The following is a 19,887-nucleotide window of genomic DNA, read 5'->3' on the forward strand; positions in this document are numbered from 1 at the left end:
TGCCGTATAATTCTCGGAATACTGGCGTATAATTCCTGTGACATTGCCGTATAATTCTCTGAATACTGGCGTATAATTCCTGTGACATTGCCGTATAATTCTCAGAATACTGGCGTATAATTCCTGTGATATTGCCGTATAATTCCTGTGACATTGCCGTATAATTCTCTGAATACTGGCGTATAATTCCTGTGACATTGCCGTATAATTCTCAGAATACTGTCGTATAATTTCTGTGATATTGCTTTATAATTTCTGTGATATTGCCGTATAATTTTCGGAATGCTGGCGTATAATTCATGTGATATTGCCATATAATTTCTGTGATATTGCCGTATAATTCCTGTGATATTGGCGTATAATTCTTGGAAAACTGGCGTATAATTCCTGTGACATTGCCGTATAATTCTCTGAATACTGGCATATAATTCCTGTGATGTTGCCGTATAATTCTCGGAATACTGCCGTATAATTCCTGTGACATTGCCGTATAATTCTCGGAATACTGGCGTATAATTCCTGTGATATTGCCGTATAATTCCTGTGACATTGCCGTATAATTCCCGTCATACTGTCGTATAATTCCAGTTATCCTGCCATATAATTCCATATAAATTCATATAATTCCGTATAAATCCAGTCCAGTGGTACTGCCATATAAATTCAGTGGTGCTGTCCTCTGCTGTATATTATTTACTCCAAATAAAGGGGTTATTAATATTTAATCCAAATAATTTTTACAGGGTTTGCCCTGTGAGGTGTAGGGGTACGCTCTCTTGTGCCGCATATTGCGTTATATAACTCCAGAAAAATAATGGAGAACAAACATTTTGAGGAGTTAATAGGGAAAGATCAAGAACCACTTCCTCCTAGTGCTGAAGCTGCTGCCACTAGCCATGACATAGACGATGAAATGCCATCAACGTCGTCTGCCAAGGCCGATGCCCAATGCGATAGTAGAGTGCATGTGAAATCCAAAAAGCCAAAGTTCAGTAAAAAGAACCAAAAAAAGAAATTGAAATCATCTGAGGAGAAACGTAAACTTGCCATTATGCCATTTACGACACAGAGTGGCAAGGAACGGCTAAGGCCCTGGCCTATGTTCATGACTAGTGGTTCAACTTCACATGACGATGGAAGCCCTCATAACTGAGGCCTTGACACTTATGTTGGTGTTAGACATGCGTCCATTATCTGCCATTAGTGCAGTGGGATTTAGGCAATTGATAGAGGTATTTCATCTAGATTCCACTTTACTAGGCAGGCGATAGCGAGATTTTGCCATTTAATTCCAGTAATTTGGACGTATAATTACAGTGATTTTGCCAATTAATTTCAGTGATTTATAATTATTAATTACAGTGATCTTGCCAATTAATTCCAGTGATTTATAATTATTAATTACAGTGATCTTGACATTTAATTCCAGTAATTTGGACGTATAATTACAGTGATCTTGCCAATTAATTCCAGTGATTTGGACGTATAATTCCAGTTAGAATTGTTTGTGTCGCTTGGCTTAGTCATACAGCTACCTCATTGCACCTCTTCGACATCTTTGCATGAGGTGCTGTTTGGGGCCTAGGTTTTGAAAGTGCCATCCTGTGTGACACTGCCGTATGAGTCCAGGGGTACTGCTGTATTAGTCCTGGGGTACTGCCGTATAAATCCAGCAATTGCAGATTTTTTTTAAGTGACTGGAGTGTGCTAGAGATGCTGTCAGTGGACCGAACAATTGCGGCCCACTCTCGATATTCAGCCACTGCGTGACACTACTAGATGGGCCAGGTGGTTGTGTCGCTTAGCTTAGGCATACAGCAACCTCGGCGCACCTTTTTTTCTTCTTTGCATCATGTGCTGTTAGGGGCCTGTTTTTGATATCTGCCCTCCTGTCTGCCACTGCAGTACCACTCCTAGATGGGCCAATTGTTTGTGTCGCTTGGCTTAGTCATACAACTACCTCATTGCAATTCTTTTTCTTCTTTGCATGATGTGCTCTTTTCTGGCCTTTTTTTCCATATCTGCCCTCCTGTCTGCCACTGCAGTGCCACGCCTAGATGGACCAATTGTTTGTGTCGCTTGGCTTAGTCATACAACTACCTCATTGCAATTCTTTTTCTTCTTTGCATCATGTGCTGTTTGGGGACTAGTTTTTGAATAGTGCCATCTTGTCTGCCATTGCAGTGCCACTCCTAGATGGGCCAGGTGTTTGTGCCGCACACTTGTGTCGCTTAGCTTAGTCATACAGCCACCTCAGTGCAACTTTTAGGCCTAAAAACAATATTGTGAGGTGTGAGGTGTTCAGAATAGACTGGAATTAGTGGAAATTAATGTTATTGAGGTTAATAATACCGTAGGAGCAAAATTACCCCCAAATTCTGTGATTTTAGCTGTTTTTCTGTGTTTTTTTTAAAAAATCATCCAGATCCAAAACCAAAATATGAAAGTGGAATTAGAACCAAAACCAAAACACGAAAAATGCCCGCCGCACATCTCTAATATACATACATTACAATTGTACATATCAGCTAAATGCAAATAAATAATTACATTTTTAATAAATATACAGTATACAGTACATGTTGTTTATAATCCACTGAGGTGTAAATAGATATAGGTGGTCATTCCGAGTTGTTCGCTCGCTAGCTGCTTTTAGCAGCATTGCACACGCTAGGCCGCCGCCCTCTGGGAGTGTATCTTAGCTTAGCAGAATAGCGAACGAAAGATTAGCAGAACTGCTACTAAAAAATTTCATGCAGTTTCTGAGTAGCTCCAGACCTACTCCTAGACTGCGATCACCTCAGTCCGTTTAGTTCCTGGTTTTATGTCACAAACACGCCCTGCGTTCGGCCAGCCACTCCCCCATTTCTCCAGCCACTCCTGCGTTTTTACCTGGCACGCCTGCGTTTTTTAGCACACTCCCTGAAAACGGCCAGTTACCTCCCAGAAACACCCCTTTCCTGTCAATTACTCACCGATCAGCAGTACGAATGAAAAGCGCCACACGAACACCAGCAAATCTACTAAGTTTTGTGTTAAATAACTTTGCGCATGCGCGCTGCGTACCATGCACATGCGCATTTTCCACCTAATCGCTGCCTTGCGAAAAACTGCAACGAGCGAACAACTCGGAATGAAACAACAATGTAAAAATATATATACTGGCGCCGGCTGTGAAACCAATGAGGGACAATAATATGTTAAGATAAAAAATCACATATAATAAACATGTAAAATGATATAATTAAAATGTCTCAAAATTATCACAATTTCTTTATCTGTTTCTAGATCAGAAGCAAAAGATGTTGATTAGGACCAGTTGGATCCCACTCATGGTGTATAATATATGTACACAGTCTCTGGTTAGGACTCCCTCCTCATTATATTTTGGTTCACTTAAAAGAATAGTATTACCCAGTCCTTATGGATGTTGTCCCCAGGATCTCAGTTTTAGCAGATGATGATCCAATTAGCAGCAAGGGGAAGATTCCAGGTTGCAATGGGCTTGTAGTGTCCAATAGGGGCAAAGAGTCCAATTGTTACCGGAGATACCAGGTGGATCCAAGACTGGTGGTCAGTGTCCTTGGCTCAACGCGTTTCGCTGGTCTGATGGCTGCCAGCTTCCACAGGAGCATATGTCACAAATGGTGCCTAGTGGGGTTTATATACTCCCTTCATTATGCTGGGAGTAGGTGCACCTGATTCACTTTGAATACAATAAATAAAAAGTCCCAAAAGAAACACTAAAAATCATATCTAGAAGGCAATCCTATTAAATAACCTAACCTATATCGATTTTATATCTAAAAAACTAGTATTTTAATTACCTATTTAAGCAATATAAACAGTAAGGTTCATAGTGACATTTCCTGGTCACATGACCGTACCCTCTCACCATAGGTTAATACCTGGAGTTCCTTGTTTACTCCGATCACGTGATCGCTTCCGGTCACGTGATCGGCATGTTCTCTTCCATTATAGGGAGGTAGGGAGAATGAAAGTGTAAGAGGTGGGTTCCTTGTTTTAGTCCGATCACGTGATGACTTCCGGTCACGTGATCGGCATATTGGCTCCTATTGCAGTCCCATCTTTACTGGCTGCCGCTGACAGTGCACTCATACTTTTTCCCTTCTCTGTACTAGAACAACTCGGAATGACCACCATAGATAGATCAGTATAGAGCTACGACTCTATTACAACAACTTTTATCTCACATATAGTACTTTAAACCCTTAATCAGGGTTACATTCATGTTAGGTTGTCTTAAGCAGTTGGGTGAAGGTCACTTATTAGGATAAACAGAAAAGTGTTTTTGTCTATATACAGTATAATGCACTCTTATTAAGATAGTGCCAAAGTATATTCATAGTAATGAGTATTCTATTGGGTAGTTAACTATCTTTTCTGAAGAGAAAATATACCTATGTAGAACAGTAGGCTGTGGAACAAGATACAGTAACTAGCAGAACAATATATAATGTAGGTTTAAATATGTAAATGTATAGTAAAATACCCTCTGCTCATTGCTTGTTTTAGTTTGGTAAGTCTTAAACAAGTCAAATTAACCTCAAAACAAAAACACATTTTTTTGGGGGGATGTTATTCTGCATTATGCAGTGTATTGGTGTGTCCGTATATCTATATATTTGAACTTTCACTTTTTTTTTTTTTTTTACTTTAGGAGTTATTGGCAGATGAAACGATTGCCAGTGTTCCAATCCTATTGCTCGGCAATAAGATTGATAGACCAGAGGCCATCAGTGAGGAGAGGCTTTTGCACACATTTGGAATTTATGGTCACACAACGGGGAAGGTACTGATTTAACTCATTAATATGTAACAAGTTTAGCTGGGACATGTACTGCAGTTAGAATATTAATTGACTTGTTGGCATTTGGGGGCAAGCAGGGGAGGTGGAGAGGGGGGGGGGCGGGACTGGCTGGTTAAACCTACTGCTGGATAGCAGGATTTGCTCCATACGCTACAGACGCACACATAAGGGGATATTCATTTGCTTGAAAAGTCAGTTGGGTGTCTATTTTTTCCTATCTAATAGACAAGAAAAAACAGACACCCAACCGACTTTTCAAACAATTGAATTCCACCCATAACGCGTGAGTGCCATGTCACTTGGTAGAGCTTAGCATTTTAGTTGCAAAGTAATGCAATAGGATGCACAATCAGCTTCTGCTGATTAAAATGATATTCTGCATGCCTATATTCTGTGTGTGACTGCAACTGTATTTGCATACAAAATGCTGTGCTACAGTGTTTTCATAAAAATATTTTCTCTATCGTCCTAAGTGGATGCTGGGGTTCCTGAAAGGACCATGGGGAATAGCGGCTCCGCAGGAGACAGGGCACAAAAAAGTAAAGCTTTTACCAGATCAGGTGGTGTGCACTGGCTCCTCCCCCTATGACCCTCCTCCAGACTCCAGTTAGATTTTGTGCCCGAACGAGAAGGGTGCAATCTAGGTGGCTCTCCTAAAGAGCTGCTTAGAGAAAGTTTAGCTTAGGTTTTTTACTTTACAGTGAGTCCTGCTGGCAACAGGATCACTGCAACGAGGGACTTAGGGGAGAAGTAGTGAACTCACCTGCGTGCAGAGTGGATTTGCTGCTTGGCTACTGGACACTAGCTCCAGAGGGACGATCACAGGTACAGCCTGGATGGTCACCGGAGCCGCGCCGCCGGCCCCCTTGCAGACGCTGAAGAGAGAAGAGGTCCAAAATCGGCGGCTGAAGACTCCTGAGTCTTCATAAAGGTAGCGCACAGCACTGCAGCTGTGCGCCATTTTCCTCTCAGCACACTTCACACAACAGTCACTGAGGGTGCAGAGCGCTGGGGGGGGCGCTCTGAGAGGCAAATAAAAACCTTATTAGAGGCAAAAAATACCTCACATATAGCCCACAGAGGCTATATGGAGATATTTAACCCCTGCCTAACTTCAAAAATAGCGGGAGACGAGCCCGCCGAAAAAGGGGCGGGGCCTATCTCCTCAGCACACAGCGCCATTTTCTCTCACAGAAAAGCTGGAGAGAAGGCTCCCAGGCTCTCCCCTGCACTGCACTACAGAAACAGGGTTAAAACAGAGAGGGGGGGCACTGATTTTGGCGATATTGTATATATATAAAAGATGCTATAAGGGAGAAACACTTATATAAGGTTGTCCCTATAAAATTATAGCGTTTTTGGTGTGTGCTGGCAGACTCTCCCTCTGTCTCCCCAAAGGGCTAGTGGGTCCTGTCCTCTGTCAGAGCATTCCCGGTGTGTGTGCTGTGTGTCGGTACGTGTGTGTCGACATGTATGAGGACGATGTTGGTGAGGAGGCGGAGAAATTGCCTGTAATGGTGATGTCACTCTCTAGGGAGTCGACACCGGAATGGATGGCTTATTTAGAGAATTACGTGAGAATGTCAACACGCTGCAAGGTCGGTTGACGACATGAGACGGCCGACAATCTATTAGGACCGGTCCAGGCGTCTCAGAAACACCGTCAGGGGTTTTAAAAACGCCCATTTACCTCAGTCGGTCGACACAGACACAGACACGGACACTGAATACAGTGTCGACGGTGAATAAACAAACGTATTTCTCATTAGGGCCACACGTTAAGGGCAATGAAGGAGGTGTTACGTGTTTCTGATACTACAAGTACCACAAGAAAGGGTATTATGTGGGAGTGAAAAAACTACCTGTAGTTTTTCCTGAATCAGATAAAATAAAATGAAGTGTGTGATGATGCGTAGGGTTACCCCGATAGCAAATATTGGCGTTATACCCTTTCCCGCCAGAAATTAGGGTACGTTGGGAAACACCCCTTAGGGTGATAAGGCGCTCACACGCTTATCAAGTGGCGTTACCGTCTCCAGATACGGCCGCCCTCAAGGAGCCAGCTGATAGGAAGCTGGAAAAATATCCTAAAAAGTATATACACACATACGGTGGTTATACTGCGACCAGCGATCGCCATCAGCCTGGAGATGCAGTGCTGGGTTGGCTTGGTCGGATTCCCTGACTGAAAATATTTTATTCATGTAGAGCATTTAATAGGATGCATTCTATATATATGTATGTGAGATGCACAGAGGGATATTTGCTCTCTGGCATCAAGATAAGTGCGTTGTCCATATCTCCCAGAAGATGTCAGGGACACGACAGTGGTCAGGTGATACAGATCCCATACGGCAGATGGAAGTATTGCTGTATAAAGGGAAGGAGTTATTTGGGGGTCGGTCCATCGGACCTGGGGACCACAGCAACAGCTGGGAAATCCAACCTTTTTTACCCCAAGTTACATCTCAGCTAAAAAAGACACCGTCTTTTCAGCCTCAATCTTTCCTTTCCCATGAGGGCATGCAGGCAAAAGGCCAGTCATATCTGCCCAGACATAGAGGTAAGGGAAGTAGACTGCAGCAGGCAGCCCTTTCCCAGGAAAAGAAGCCCTCCACCGCGTCTGCCAAGTCCTCAGCATGACGCTGGGGCCGTGCAAGCGGACTCAAGGTGGGGGGGTAGTCTCAAGAGTCTCAGGGCGCAGTGGGATCTCTCGCAAGTTGACCCCTAGATCGTACGAGTATTATCCCAGGGGTAAAGATTGGAGAGTCGAGACATCTTCTCCTCGCAGGTTCCTGAAGTCTGCTTTACCAACGGCTCCCTCCGACAGGGAGGCAGCATTGGAAACAATTCACAAGCTGTATATCCAGCAGGTGATAATCAAAGTACCCCTCCTACGACAAGGAAAAGGGTATTATTTTTCCACACTATATTGTGGTACTGAAGCCAGACGGCTTGGTGACACATAGTCTAAATCTAAAATGTTTTGAACACTTACATAAAAGGTTCAAATCGAGATAAAGTCACTCAGAGCAGTGATAGCGAACCGGAAAAAAGGGGACTATATGGTGTCCCTGGACATCAAGGATTACCTCCATGTCCAAATTTTGTCCTTCTCATCAAGGGTACCTCTGGTTCGTGGTACAGAACTGTCAATATCAGTTTCAGACGATGCCGTTTGAATTATCCACGGCACCCCGGGCCTTTTTACCAAGGTAATGGCCGAAAAGATGTTTCTTCAAAGAAAAAAGGCATCTAAATTATCCCTTACTTGCACGACCTAAAAAGGGCAAGTTCCAGAGAACAGTTGGAGGTCGGAAGAGCACTATCTAAAGTAGTTCTTCGACGGCACGACTGGATTCTAAATATTCCAAGAATCGCAGCTGTTTTCCGACGATACGTCTGCTGTTCCTAGGGATGATTCTGGACACGGTTCAGAAAAAGGTTTTTCTTCCCGAGGAAAAAGCCAAGGAGTTATCCGACCTGTCAGGAACCTCCTAAAACCAGGAAAGGTGTCTGTACATCAATGCACAAGAGTCCTGGGAAAAATGGTGGCTTTTTACGAAGCAATTCCATTCGGCAGATTCCATGCAAGAATTTTCCAAAGGGATCTGTTGGACAAATGGTCAGGGTCGCATCCTCAGATGCACCTGCGAATAACCCTGTCGCCAAGGACAAGGGTATATCTTCTGTGGTGGTTGCAAAAGGCTCATCTATTGGAGGGCCGCAGATTCGGCATACAGGATTTGATCCTGGTGACCACGGACGCCAGCCTGAGAGGTTGGGGAGCAGTCACACAAGGAAGAAACTTCCAGGGGGTATGGACGAACCTGGAAAAGTCTCTTCACATAAACATTCTGGTACTAAGAGCAATCTAAAATGCTCTAAGCCAGGCGGAACCACTCCTGCAAGGAAAACCGGTGTTGATTCAGTCGGACAACATCACGGCGGTCGCCCATGTAAACAGACAGGGCGGCACAAGAAGCAGGAGTGCAATGGCAGAAGCTGCCAAGATTCTTCGCTGGGCGGAGACTCACGTAATAGCACTGTCAGCAGTGTTCTTCCCGGGCGTGGACAACTGGGAAGCAGACTTCCTCAGCAGACACGATATTCACCCGGGAGAGGGGGGTCTTCATCCAGAAGTCTTCCACATGCTAATAAACTGTTGGGAAAGACCAATGGTAGACATGATGGCGTCTCGCCTCAACAAGAAACTGGACAAATATTGCGCCAGGTCAAGAGATCCACAGGCAATAGCTGTGGACGCACTGGTAACACCTTGGGTGTACAAATCAGTATATGTGTTTCCTCCTCTGCCTCTCATACCAAAGGTATTGAAGATTATACGGTGAAGAGGAGTAAGAACAATACTAGTGGCTCCGGATTGGCCAAGAAGGACTTGGTACCCGGAACTTCAAGAGTTGGTCACGGACGACCCGTGCCCTCTACTTCTGAGAAGGGACCTGCTACAACAGGGTCCCTGTCTCTTTCAAGACTTACCGCGGCTGCGTTTGACGGCATGGCGGTTGAACGCCAGATCCTAAAAGGGAAAGGCATTCCAGAAGAAGTCATTCCTACCTTGATTAAGGCAAGGAAGGAAGTCACCGCGAAACATTATCACCGCATTTGGCGAAAATATGTCGCGTGGTGCGAGGATCGGAGTGTTCCGACGGAGGAATTTCAACTGGGTCGTTTCCTACATTTCCTACAATCAGGATTGTCTATGGGTCTCAAATTGAGATCTATTAAGGTTCAAATTTCGGCCCTGTCAATATTCTTCCAAAAAGAATTGGCCTCAGTTCCTGAGGTACAGACTTTTGTTAAAGGAGTACTGCATATACAGCCTCCTGTGGTGCCTCCGGTGGCACCGTGGGATCTAAATGTAGTTTTAGATTTCCTCAAATCCCATTGGTTTGAACCATTGAAAAAGGTGGATTTTAAATATCTCACATGGAAAGTGACTATGTTACTGGCCCTGGCTTCCGCCAGGAAAGTATCTGAATTGGCGGCTTTATCTTATAAAAGCCCTTATCTAATCTTCCATTCGGATAGGGCAGAACTGAGGACTCGTCCGCATTTTCTCCCTAAGGTGGTATCAGCGTTTCACCTGAACCAACCTATTGTGGTGCCTGCGGCCACTGGCGACTTGGAGGACTCCAAGTTGTTGGACGTTGTCAGAGCCTTAAAAATATACATTTTCAAGGACGGCTGAAGTCAGAAAATCTGACTCGCTGTTGATACTATATGCACCCAACAAGTTGGGTGCCCCTGCTTCTAAGCAGACGATTGCTCGTTGGATTTGTAACACAATTCAACTTGCTCATTCTGTGGCAGGCCTGCCACAGCCTAAATCTGTTAAGGCCCATTCCACAAGGAAGGTGGGCTCATCTTGGGCGGCTGCCCGAGGGGTCTCGGCATTACAATTCTGCCGAGCAGCTACGTGGGTCGGGGGAAAACACGTTTGTAAAATTCTACAAATTTGATACCCTGGCAAAAGAGGACTTGGAATTCTCTCATTCGGTGCTGCAGAGTCATCCGCACTCTCCCGCCCGTTTGGGAGCTTTGGTATAATCCCCATGGTCCTTTCAGGAACCCCAGCATCCACTTAGGACGATAGAGAAAATAAGAATTTACTTACCGATAATTCTATTTCTCGGAGTCCGTAGTGGATGCTGGGCGCCCATCCCAAGTGCGGATTATCTGCAATACTGTACATAGTTATTGTTAACAAATTCGGGTTATATTGTTAAGGAGCCATCTTTAAGAGGCTCTTTCTGTTATCATACTGTTAACTGGGTTTAGATCACAAGTTGTACGGTGTGATTGGTGTGGCTGGTATGAGTCTTACCCGGGATTCAAATTGCCTCCCTTATTGTGTACGCTCGTCCGGGCACAGTACCTAACTGGAGTCTGGAGGAGGGTCATAGGGGGAGGAGCCAGTGCACACCACCTGATCTGGTAAAAGCTTTACTTTTTTGTGCCCTGTCTCCTGCGGAGCCGCTATTCCCCATGGTCCTTTCAGGAACCCCAGCATCCACTACGGACTCCGAGAAATAGAATTATCGGTAAGTAAATTCTTATTTTCATGCAGATACAGCCGGAATTGCACACAGAATATAGGCATGCTGCATATCATTTTAATCGTGTATCCTATTGCATTATTTTGCGGGTAAGATGTATTTTTTGCACAAAAAATATATGTATGTAGCCCTGCGCTGCAAGCTGAGCTGCCGTTTTAAATCGATGGAATTCACCCTTTAGAATTCCCAGGTAAACAGACACAAACAGAAAAATGATTAAAAAAAACACACGCTGCCTCAAGTATTAAAACTTTAAAACTCTAAAAGGTGGAGCAAATACACTCTAATGCTTGAGGCTTCTTCCAGATCAGTACACAGGTGTTCCCACGTGGTTGAAAAGACACTTACATTTAAGTTCAACCTCGCTTTTCCATAAAGGTATCTTTGGACCAATGTGAATAAAATCAATCTTATCACAGGCAATGAACCCAAGGAATGACACATTTAAATTCAGTCTCAAATGCACTGAAAGGTAACTTTCAAATCCCCATGCGTTGTGGACAGAAGGCAGCCAAACCGATGTGCATAAAAACATACACTGGTTTAGTCACAGACTACAAAAAAGACATGAAAATTGCAGCAAAACGTCCCGCAAATGGTGGGTGTTCGTCACAGCATGGATAACTTCAAGGTGTTTCAAGTATTCTCTCCCCTTTGTCAAGAAATGCTGTGCAGGTTCTGGCATTCCTGAATTTATCCTGAGAGAATTTCGGTCACATGGTATCCTTGACCAATCCTCGATAATGTCCAATCTCATAGAAATATATAACAGATGATTCGTACAAGATATAAATTTATGCTGCAGAATTAAAACTCAAACATATTGCATAAAAAACAAATATCATAATATAGTACATAAAGTGTATACATAAAAACAAAATTGCTACATGACATAAGCACCAAAAGAAACTCTATTTCTCTTACGTCCTAGAGGATGCTGGGGACTCCGTAAGGACCATGGGGTATAGACGGGCTCCGCAGGAGACATGGGCACTATAAAGAACTTTAGAATGGGTGTGCACTGGCTCCTCCCTCTATGCCCCTCCTCCAGACCTCAGTTAGATCCTGTGCCCAGAGGAGATTGGGTGCACTACAGGGGAGCTCTCCTGAGTTTCTCTGATAAAGAATTTTGTTAGTTTTTTTATTTTCAGGGAGAACTGCTGGCAACAGGCTCCCTGCATCGTGGGACTGAGGAGAGAGAAGCAGACCTACTTAAGTGATAGGCTCTGCTTCTTAGGCTACTGGACACCATTAGCTCCAGAAGGAGTCGGAACGCAGGTCTCCCCTCGATGTTCGTCCTAGAGCCACGCCGCCGTCCTCCTCGCAGAGCCGGAAGATAGAAGCCGGGTGAGTATAAAAAGAAAAGAAGACTTCAAGGCGGCAGCAGACTTCAGATCTTCCCACACAACACACACTAGCAGGCACTGATGGGTGCAGGGCGCAGGGGGGACGCCCTGGGCAGCAATATAACCTCTAAGGCTGGCATATGAGTATTATAGGCTGCGGAGGCAGTAGTTATATAAATCCCCCGCCAGTATTATAAAATTGAGCGAGACCGAAGCCCGCCGCTGGAGGGGGCGGAACTTGGTTCCACAGCACTAACCAGCGCCATTTTCTCCACAGAGCACTGCAGAGAAGCTGGCTCCCCGGACTCTCCCCTGCTGAACACGGTGACACAGGGCAAAAAATAGGGGGGGGGGGGGCACTTGTAAGGCGCAGTGAGTGTATTATACATAATTGTATAAAAAAGCGCTATATATTCTGGGAATTTGTTTTCCAGTGTCAGTTGGCGCTGGGTGTGTGCTGGCATACTCTCTCTCTCTGTCTCTCCTAAGGGCCTTATTGGGGGACTGTCTCCAGATAAATATCTCTGTGTGTGTGGGGGTGTCGGTACGAGTGTGTCGGCATGTCTGAAGCGGAAGGCTCATCTAAGGAGGAGGTGGAGCAGATGATTGTGGTGTCTCCGTCGCCAACGCCGACACCTGATTGGTTGGACATGTGTAATGTTTTCAATGCAAATGTGACCTTATTGCATAAGAGGTTGGACAAAGCAGAGTCCAGGGAAAAAACAGGGAGTCAATCCATGGCTTTGACTGTGTCACAGGGCCCTTCAGGGTCTCAAAAACGTTCTCTATCCCAAATAGCAGACACTGATACCGACACAGATTCTGACTCCAGTGTCAACTACGATGATGCCAACCTTACACCCAAGGGTGGCCAAAAGTATTCATTATATGATTATTGCAATAAAAGATGTTTTGCATATCACAGATGACCCCTCTGTCCCTGACACGAGGGTGCGCATGTATAAGGAAAAGAAACCTGAGGTAACCCTTCCCCCATCTCATGAGCTGAACGAGTTATTTGAAAAAGCTTGGGAAACTCCAGACAAAAAAACTGCAGATTCCCAAGAGGATTCTTATGGCGTATCCTTTCCCTACACAGGACAGGGTACGGTGGGAATCCTCGCCCAGGGTGGACAAGGCTTTAACGCGCTTGTCCAAGAAGGTGGCGCTACAGTCTCCCGACATGGCAGCCCTCAAGGATCCTGCTGATCGCAGACATCAAACTACCTTAAAATCTATTTATACACATACGGGAGCTTTACTCAGACCGGCAATAGCATCGGCTTGGGTTTGTAGCGCAGTTGCAGCTTGGACAGATACCTTGTCAGCTGACATTGATACCCTAGATAGGGATACCATTTTATTGACCTTAGGTCACATTAAAGATGCAGTCTTATATATGAGAGATGCTCAGAGAGACGTTGGGCTGCTAGGTTCAAGAGCCAACTCCATGGCGATTTCTGCTAGGCGAGCCCTGTGGACCCGCCAATGGACGGGTGATGCCGACTCAAAGAAGCATATGGAGGTTTTACCTTACAAAGGTGAAGTTTTATTTGGGGAAGGTCTCGCGGACCTGGTTTCCACAGCTAACGCGGGTAAATTTACTTTTTTGCCTTTTGTTCCCCCACAGCAAAAGAAAACTCCACAATATCAGATGCAGTCCTTTCGGTCGCATAAGTCCATAAGAGGTCGGGGCTCATCCTTCCTCGCCAGAGGTAAGGGTAGAGGGAAAAGAACGCCTGCTTCGGCTAGCTCCCAGGAACAGAAGTCCTCCCCGGCTTCTACTAAATCCACCGCATGACGCTGGGGCTCCACTGAGGGAGTCCGCACCGGTGGGGGCACATCTTCGACTCTTCAGCCAGGTCTGGCTTCTGTCAGACGTGGATCCTTGGGCGATGGAAATTGTATCCCGAGGCCAGAAACTAGAATTCGAAGAGGTGCCCCCTCGCCAATTTTTCAAATCGGCCTTGCCAGCTTCTCCCCCAGAGAGGGAAGTAGTGTTAGCTGCAATTCAAAACCTGTGTCAACAGCAAGTGATTGTCACAGTTCCCCTAGTCCATCAGGGAAAAGGGTACTATTCAACCATGTTCGTGGTCCCGAAGCCAGATGGCTCGGTCAGACCCATTTTAAATCTCAAATCCCTAAACCTGTACTTGAAAAGGTTCAAATTCAAGATGGAATTGCTCCGGGCAGTGATCTCCAGTCTGGAAGGGGGGGATTTTATGGTGTCACTGGACATAAAGGATGAATACCTTCATGTCCCCATATATCCTCCTCATCAGGAGTACCTGAGATTCGCTGTACAGGACTGTCATTACCAGTTTCAGACGTTGCCGTTTGGGCTTTCCACGGCCCGAGGATTTTCACCAAGGTGTTTGCGGAGATGATGGTGCTCCTGCGCAGGCAGGGAGTCACAATTATCCCGTACATGGATGATCTCCTGATAAAAGCGAGATTGAGAGATCAATTGCTGAAAAGCGTGTCACTCTCCCTGAGAGTGCCATAACAGCACGGTTGGATTCTAAATCTGCCAAAGTCGGAATTGATTCCAACGACTCGACTATCATTCCTAGGCATGATTCTGGGCACGGAACAGAAGAAGGTTTTTCTCCCAATGGAAAAAGCCCAGGACCTCCAGAATATGGTCAGAGATTTGCTAAAACCAAAAACAGTGTTGGTTCATCAATGCACTCGAGTTCTGGGAAAAATGGTGGCAGCCTACGAGGCCATCCCCTTCAGCAGGTTTCATGCGAGGACATTTCAGTGGGACCTTCTGGACAAGTGGTCGGGTTCCCATCAACAAATACATCAGAAAAGAAGCCTTTCCCCCAGGGCCAGGGTGTCTCTCCTGTGGTGGCTGCAGAGTGCTCACCTTCTAGAAGGTCGCAGATTCGGCATTCAAGACTGGGTTCTGATAACCACGGACGCGAGCCTCCGAGGATGGGGAGCAGTCACATAAGGAAGGGATTTTCAGGGACTGTGGTCAAGCCAGGAGGCTTGTCTACACATCAACATACTGGAATTAAGGGCCATATACAACGGCCTACGACAAGCGGAGAATCTTCTTCGCGACCTACCGGTTCTGATTCAATCAGACAACGTCACAGCCGTGGCTCATGTAAACCGCCAAGGCGGGACAAGGAGCAGAGTGGCAATGGCGGAAGCCACCAGGATTCTGCGCTGGGCAAAAAATCACGTAAGCGCTCTGTCAGCGGTATTCATTCCGGGAGTGGACAACTGGGAAGCAGACTTCCTCAGCAGACACGATTTCCATCCAGGAGAGTGGGGACTTCATCAAGAAGTCTTTGCAGAGATAACAAGTCTTTGGGGACTTCCTCAAATAGACATGATGGCATCACACCTCAACAAGAAGCTTTGGAGGTATTGTGCCAGGTCAGGGGACCCTCAGGCAGTAGCGGTGGACGCCCTGGTGACACCATGGGTGTTTCAGTCGGTCTATGTGTTCCCTCCTCTTCCTCTCATCTCAAAAATACTGAGAATCATAAGACAAAAAAGAGTACAGACAATACTCATTGTCCCAGATTGGCCTCGAAGGGCCTGGTATTCAGATCTTCAGGAGATGCTCACAGAAGATCCGTGGCCTCTTCCTCTCAGGGAGGACCTGTTGCAGCAGGGACCCTGCGTGTTCCAAGCCTTACCGCGGTTACGTTTGACGGCATGGCGGTTGAACACCGAATCTTAGCGGGGAAGGGTATTCCGGAAGAAGTCATCCCTACTCTGATAAAGGCTAGGAAGGAAGTGACGGCGAAACATTATCACCTTCTCTGGAGGAAGTATGTATCTTGGTGTGAAGCCAAGAATGCTCCTATGGAAGGTTTCCACTTGGGCCGTTTTCTCCACTTTCTACAGACAGGAGTGGATATGGGCCTAAAGCTAGGCTCCATTAAGGTACAGATTTCGGCCCTATCTATATTCTTCCAGAAGGAACTGGCTTCTCTCCCAGAAGTCCAAACTTTTGTAAAGGGAGTGCTACACATCCAACCTCCTTTTGTGCCCCCAGTGGCACCATGGGACCTTAACGTGGTGTTGCAGTTCCTAAAATCTCACTGGTTTGAACCTCTTCAAACAGTTGAATTAAAGTTTCTCACTTGGAAAGTGGTCATGTTGTTGGCCTTGGCATCTTCAAGGCGGGTGTCCAAATTGGCGGCCTTATCTCATAAGAGCCCTTATCCCATTTTCCATGAGGATAGAGCAGAGTTGAGGACTCGTCCTCAATTTTTGCCTAAGGTGGTGTCATCGTTTCATATTAACCAACCTATTGTGGTGCCTGTGGCTACGGGAGACTTGGAGGATTCCAAATCCCTTTATGTAGTCAGGGCCTTAAAAATTTACGTAGCCAGGATGGCTCGGGTTAGGAAAACAGAGGCATTGTTTGTCCTGTATGCAGCCAACAAGGTTGGCACTCCTGCTTCTAAGCAGACTATTGCTCGCTGGATCTGTAACACGATTCAGCAGGCTCATTCTACGGCTGGATTGCCGTTACCAAATTCAGTAAAGGCCCATTCCACTAGGAAGGTGGGCTCTTCTTGGGCGGCTGCCCGAGGCATCTTGGCCTTACAGCTTTGCCGAGCAGCTACTTGGTTGGGTTCAAACACTTTTGCAAAATTCTACAAGTTTGATACCCTGGCTGAGGAGGACCTCATGTTTGCTCAATCGGTGCTGCAGAGTCATCCGCACTCTCCCGCCCAGTTTGGAGCTTTGGTATAATCCCCATGGTCCTTACGGAGTCCCCTGCATCCTCTAGGACGTAAGAGAAAATAAGATTTTAAACCTACCGGTAAATCTTTTTCTCCTAGTCCGTAGAGGATGCTGGGCGCCCGTCCCAGTGCGGACATATTTCTGCATGACTTGTATATAGTTATTGCTTACATAAGGGTTATGTTACAGTTAAGATCAGTTGTTGGCTGATACTGTTTTGTTCATCCTGATAACTGGTTGCGTATATTCCAGGTTATACGGTGTGTATGGTGTGGGCTGGTATGAATCTTGCCCTTGGATTAACAAAAATCCTTTCCTCGTACTGTCCGTCTCCTCTGGGCACAGTTTCTCTAACTGAGGTCTGGAGGAGGGGCATAGAGGGAGGAGCCAGTGCACACCCATTCTAGAGTTCTTTATAGTGCCCATGTCTCCTGCGGAGCCCGTCTATACCCCATGGTCCTTACGGAGTCCCCAGCATCCTTACGGACTAGGAGAAAAAGATTTACCCGTAGGTTCAAAATCTTATTATATACCATAGACAGTCTTTAGTCACGTGATCAGTAATTGTCCAATAGTGGAGCGCACACAAGGACTATACTAACTAATAAAGCAGGATCTAAACCACTAAATTAGCTTGTATGTAAGATAAAATCCTAATGCGGGCATGATATGTTTATGATGCTCACATTGAAAAGTCCTGACATCAATAGGGTAATAAACCCGATAGAAGAAGACTGGAAAAACGTCACCATACTAGAGGCCGCGCGGGGTGTAATAGATAACAATAATATGGTCAGGTGTATGAACTTACTCAAACCCACCTATATTTAACAACATAACAGAACAGGGAGGCTAAATCCACTATGCTAGCAGTCCCGATCATGTGACCGGGATTTTAACCAATAGCGGCACACTTGAACAATGAATGAAATATCTGACAATTACATGGTTATTCACTAATACTTCACTATCTGGACAGGATAATTAAAATTTTACTACAATCATAGTATAACTGTGCTTTAGATATTCTGTTCGGGCGGTAACCCTGGAGCAGAAAACGGATAATACAAAGAATGATGGCGAAAGCTATTTAGGAAGTTTTAGATTTTCAATTACATAAATCGAATAAAGTGGATCTAATTGAAATTATCCAATTGTGAGGTCTCATTTACATATAGCTTCCTAAGAAGTCTTTTGTACACAGACATATTAACTCATTTATTCCATGTTGGTATGTTGTATTCTGATAGTAGAAGGCTGACATTTATAGAAGATGTCTTTCAATTCGTATCTACTTTCTGTTAACTCTTACAGAGTGATTTTTATGTCCATAGCAACTCAATGATTAAGAGCAATAGTAAAGAAAACAAGAGAGAAAGAAAGAACAAAAAAGGCAGTTAGTGATGCACATCTCATCTAATATAGGAAAACAGAATTAGATGAACTATTTGATCTCGAATTCTAGGTTTAACCCATTAGGAGACAGGGTTTTAAGCTGATATGACCTATCAACATTATGTGTTCTCCAATTGCCTTTCACCAGTTTAATTCCTATAAAGCTTTTTAAACCCTTCAAGCTACAACTGTGTTTTTCCTTAAAATGTGCAGATACACTGTGTAAGTTATACCCCTTTTTTATGTTCCTGGTGTGTTCAGACATCCTCTCTTTTAACATTCTGCCTGTTCTTCCAACGTACTGGACTCCACAATGACATTCTAGCAAATAGATCACATTTTTACTGCAACAGGTGATAAAATCTTTTATATAGTAGACGTTTTGTGTTTCATTAGATTTATACTCCGTAATTTTTCTATCGATATTACAGCCCTTACACATGAGGCAGAAGCCGCAGCGATAGAACCCTTTTGATGTTATTCTGGTTTGCATTCTCTCTACAGGCAGAGCACTTTTCACCAGCATATCTTTTAAGTGATCTGCCCTACGGTAGATAAACCTAGGTTTATCAGTAAGAATACCTGATAATAATGGATCCTTAATTAAAATATGCCAGGGCTTTTTAACTATATTCTCCAACTGCTTATGTTGGGAGTTGTACTGGGTTATAAATGGTAACTCCTTGGTTGGTAGCAGATGGAACATTTCTTTTATTGTTTTCCAAGGTTAAGGAGTGTTCCAAATCACGTATTTCGGAGGATGCTCAGTAAGTAGGGTAGAGTCATACCCTTTCTTCAAAAATTGCTCTTCCATAACCTTAGCATGAATATCAATATATCATACAGGTTTATGTTGGTACAATTCCTCCTAAGGCGTCTTAACTGGCTCTTAAGAATGCTCTTAATCCAGTTTAGATGGTGGTTACTATCAAAGCTAATAAATGAGTTGCAATCTGTAGGTTTTGAAAAGTTTCTAGTGACCAATTTACCTTCATCAAGAAAGATACACAGATCCAGAAAATTAATTTCTGCCTGACTTATATTGTAAGACAATTAAATTTCTCATACGTTCTAGAGGATACCGGGGTCACATCAAGAACCATGGGGTATAGACGGGATCCGCAGGAGACATGGGCACTTTAAGACTTTGAATGGGTGTGAACTGGCTCCTCCCTCTATGCCCCTCCTCCAGACTCCAGTTTAGTTTAGATCTGTGCCCAGGCAGACTGGATGCACTCTGAGGAGCTCTACTGAGTTTCTCTGAAAAGACTTATGTTAGGTTTCTTATTTTCAGGGAGAACCGCTGGCAACAGTCTCCCTGCTTCGTGGGACTAAGGGGAGAGAAGTCAGACCTACTTCAGTGAGTTTCAAGGCACTGCTTCTTTGGCTACAGGACACCATTAGCTCCTGAGGGTTTGGAACTCTGGGTGCGCCTAGGGGTTCATTCCCAGAGCCCGCCGTCACCCCCCTTGCAGAGTCAGAAGGATTTGGTGCAATATAAGTTAATTATAAAAGC

The 19,887-nt window shown here is 44.8% G+C and overlaps 1 protein-coding gene across 1 annotated transcript in view; it reads left to right on the top strand.

The window, feature by feature from the left end:
• SAR1B (secretion associated Ras related GTPase 1B) overlaps window positions 1–19,887 on the top strand; it is a 347,786-nt gene that overhangs the window by 301,302 nt on the left and 26,597 nt on the right. The window contains exon 6 of the mRNA XM_063928269.1: window positions 4,682–4,813. Within this exon, the coding sequence (XP_063784339.1) occupies window positions 4,682–4,813 (132 nt within the window). The remainder of the gene's footprint in view (window positions 1–4,681; window positions 4,814–19,887) is intronic.

Source organism: Pseudophryne corroboree, chromosome 6 (genome assembly GCF_028390025.1).
Source record: "Pseudophryne corroboree isolate aPseCor3 chromosome 6, aPseCor3.hap2, whole genome shotgun sequence".
Lineage (NCBI taxonomy): Eukaryota > Metazoa > Chordata > Amphibia > Anura > Myobatrachidae > Pseudophryne > Pseudophryne corroboree.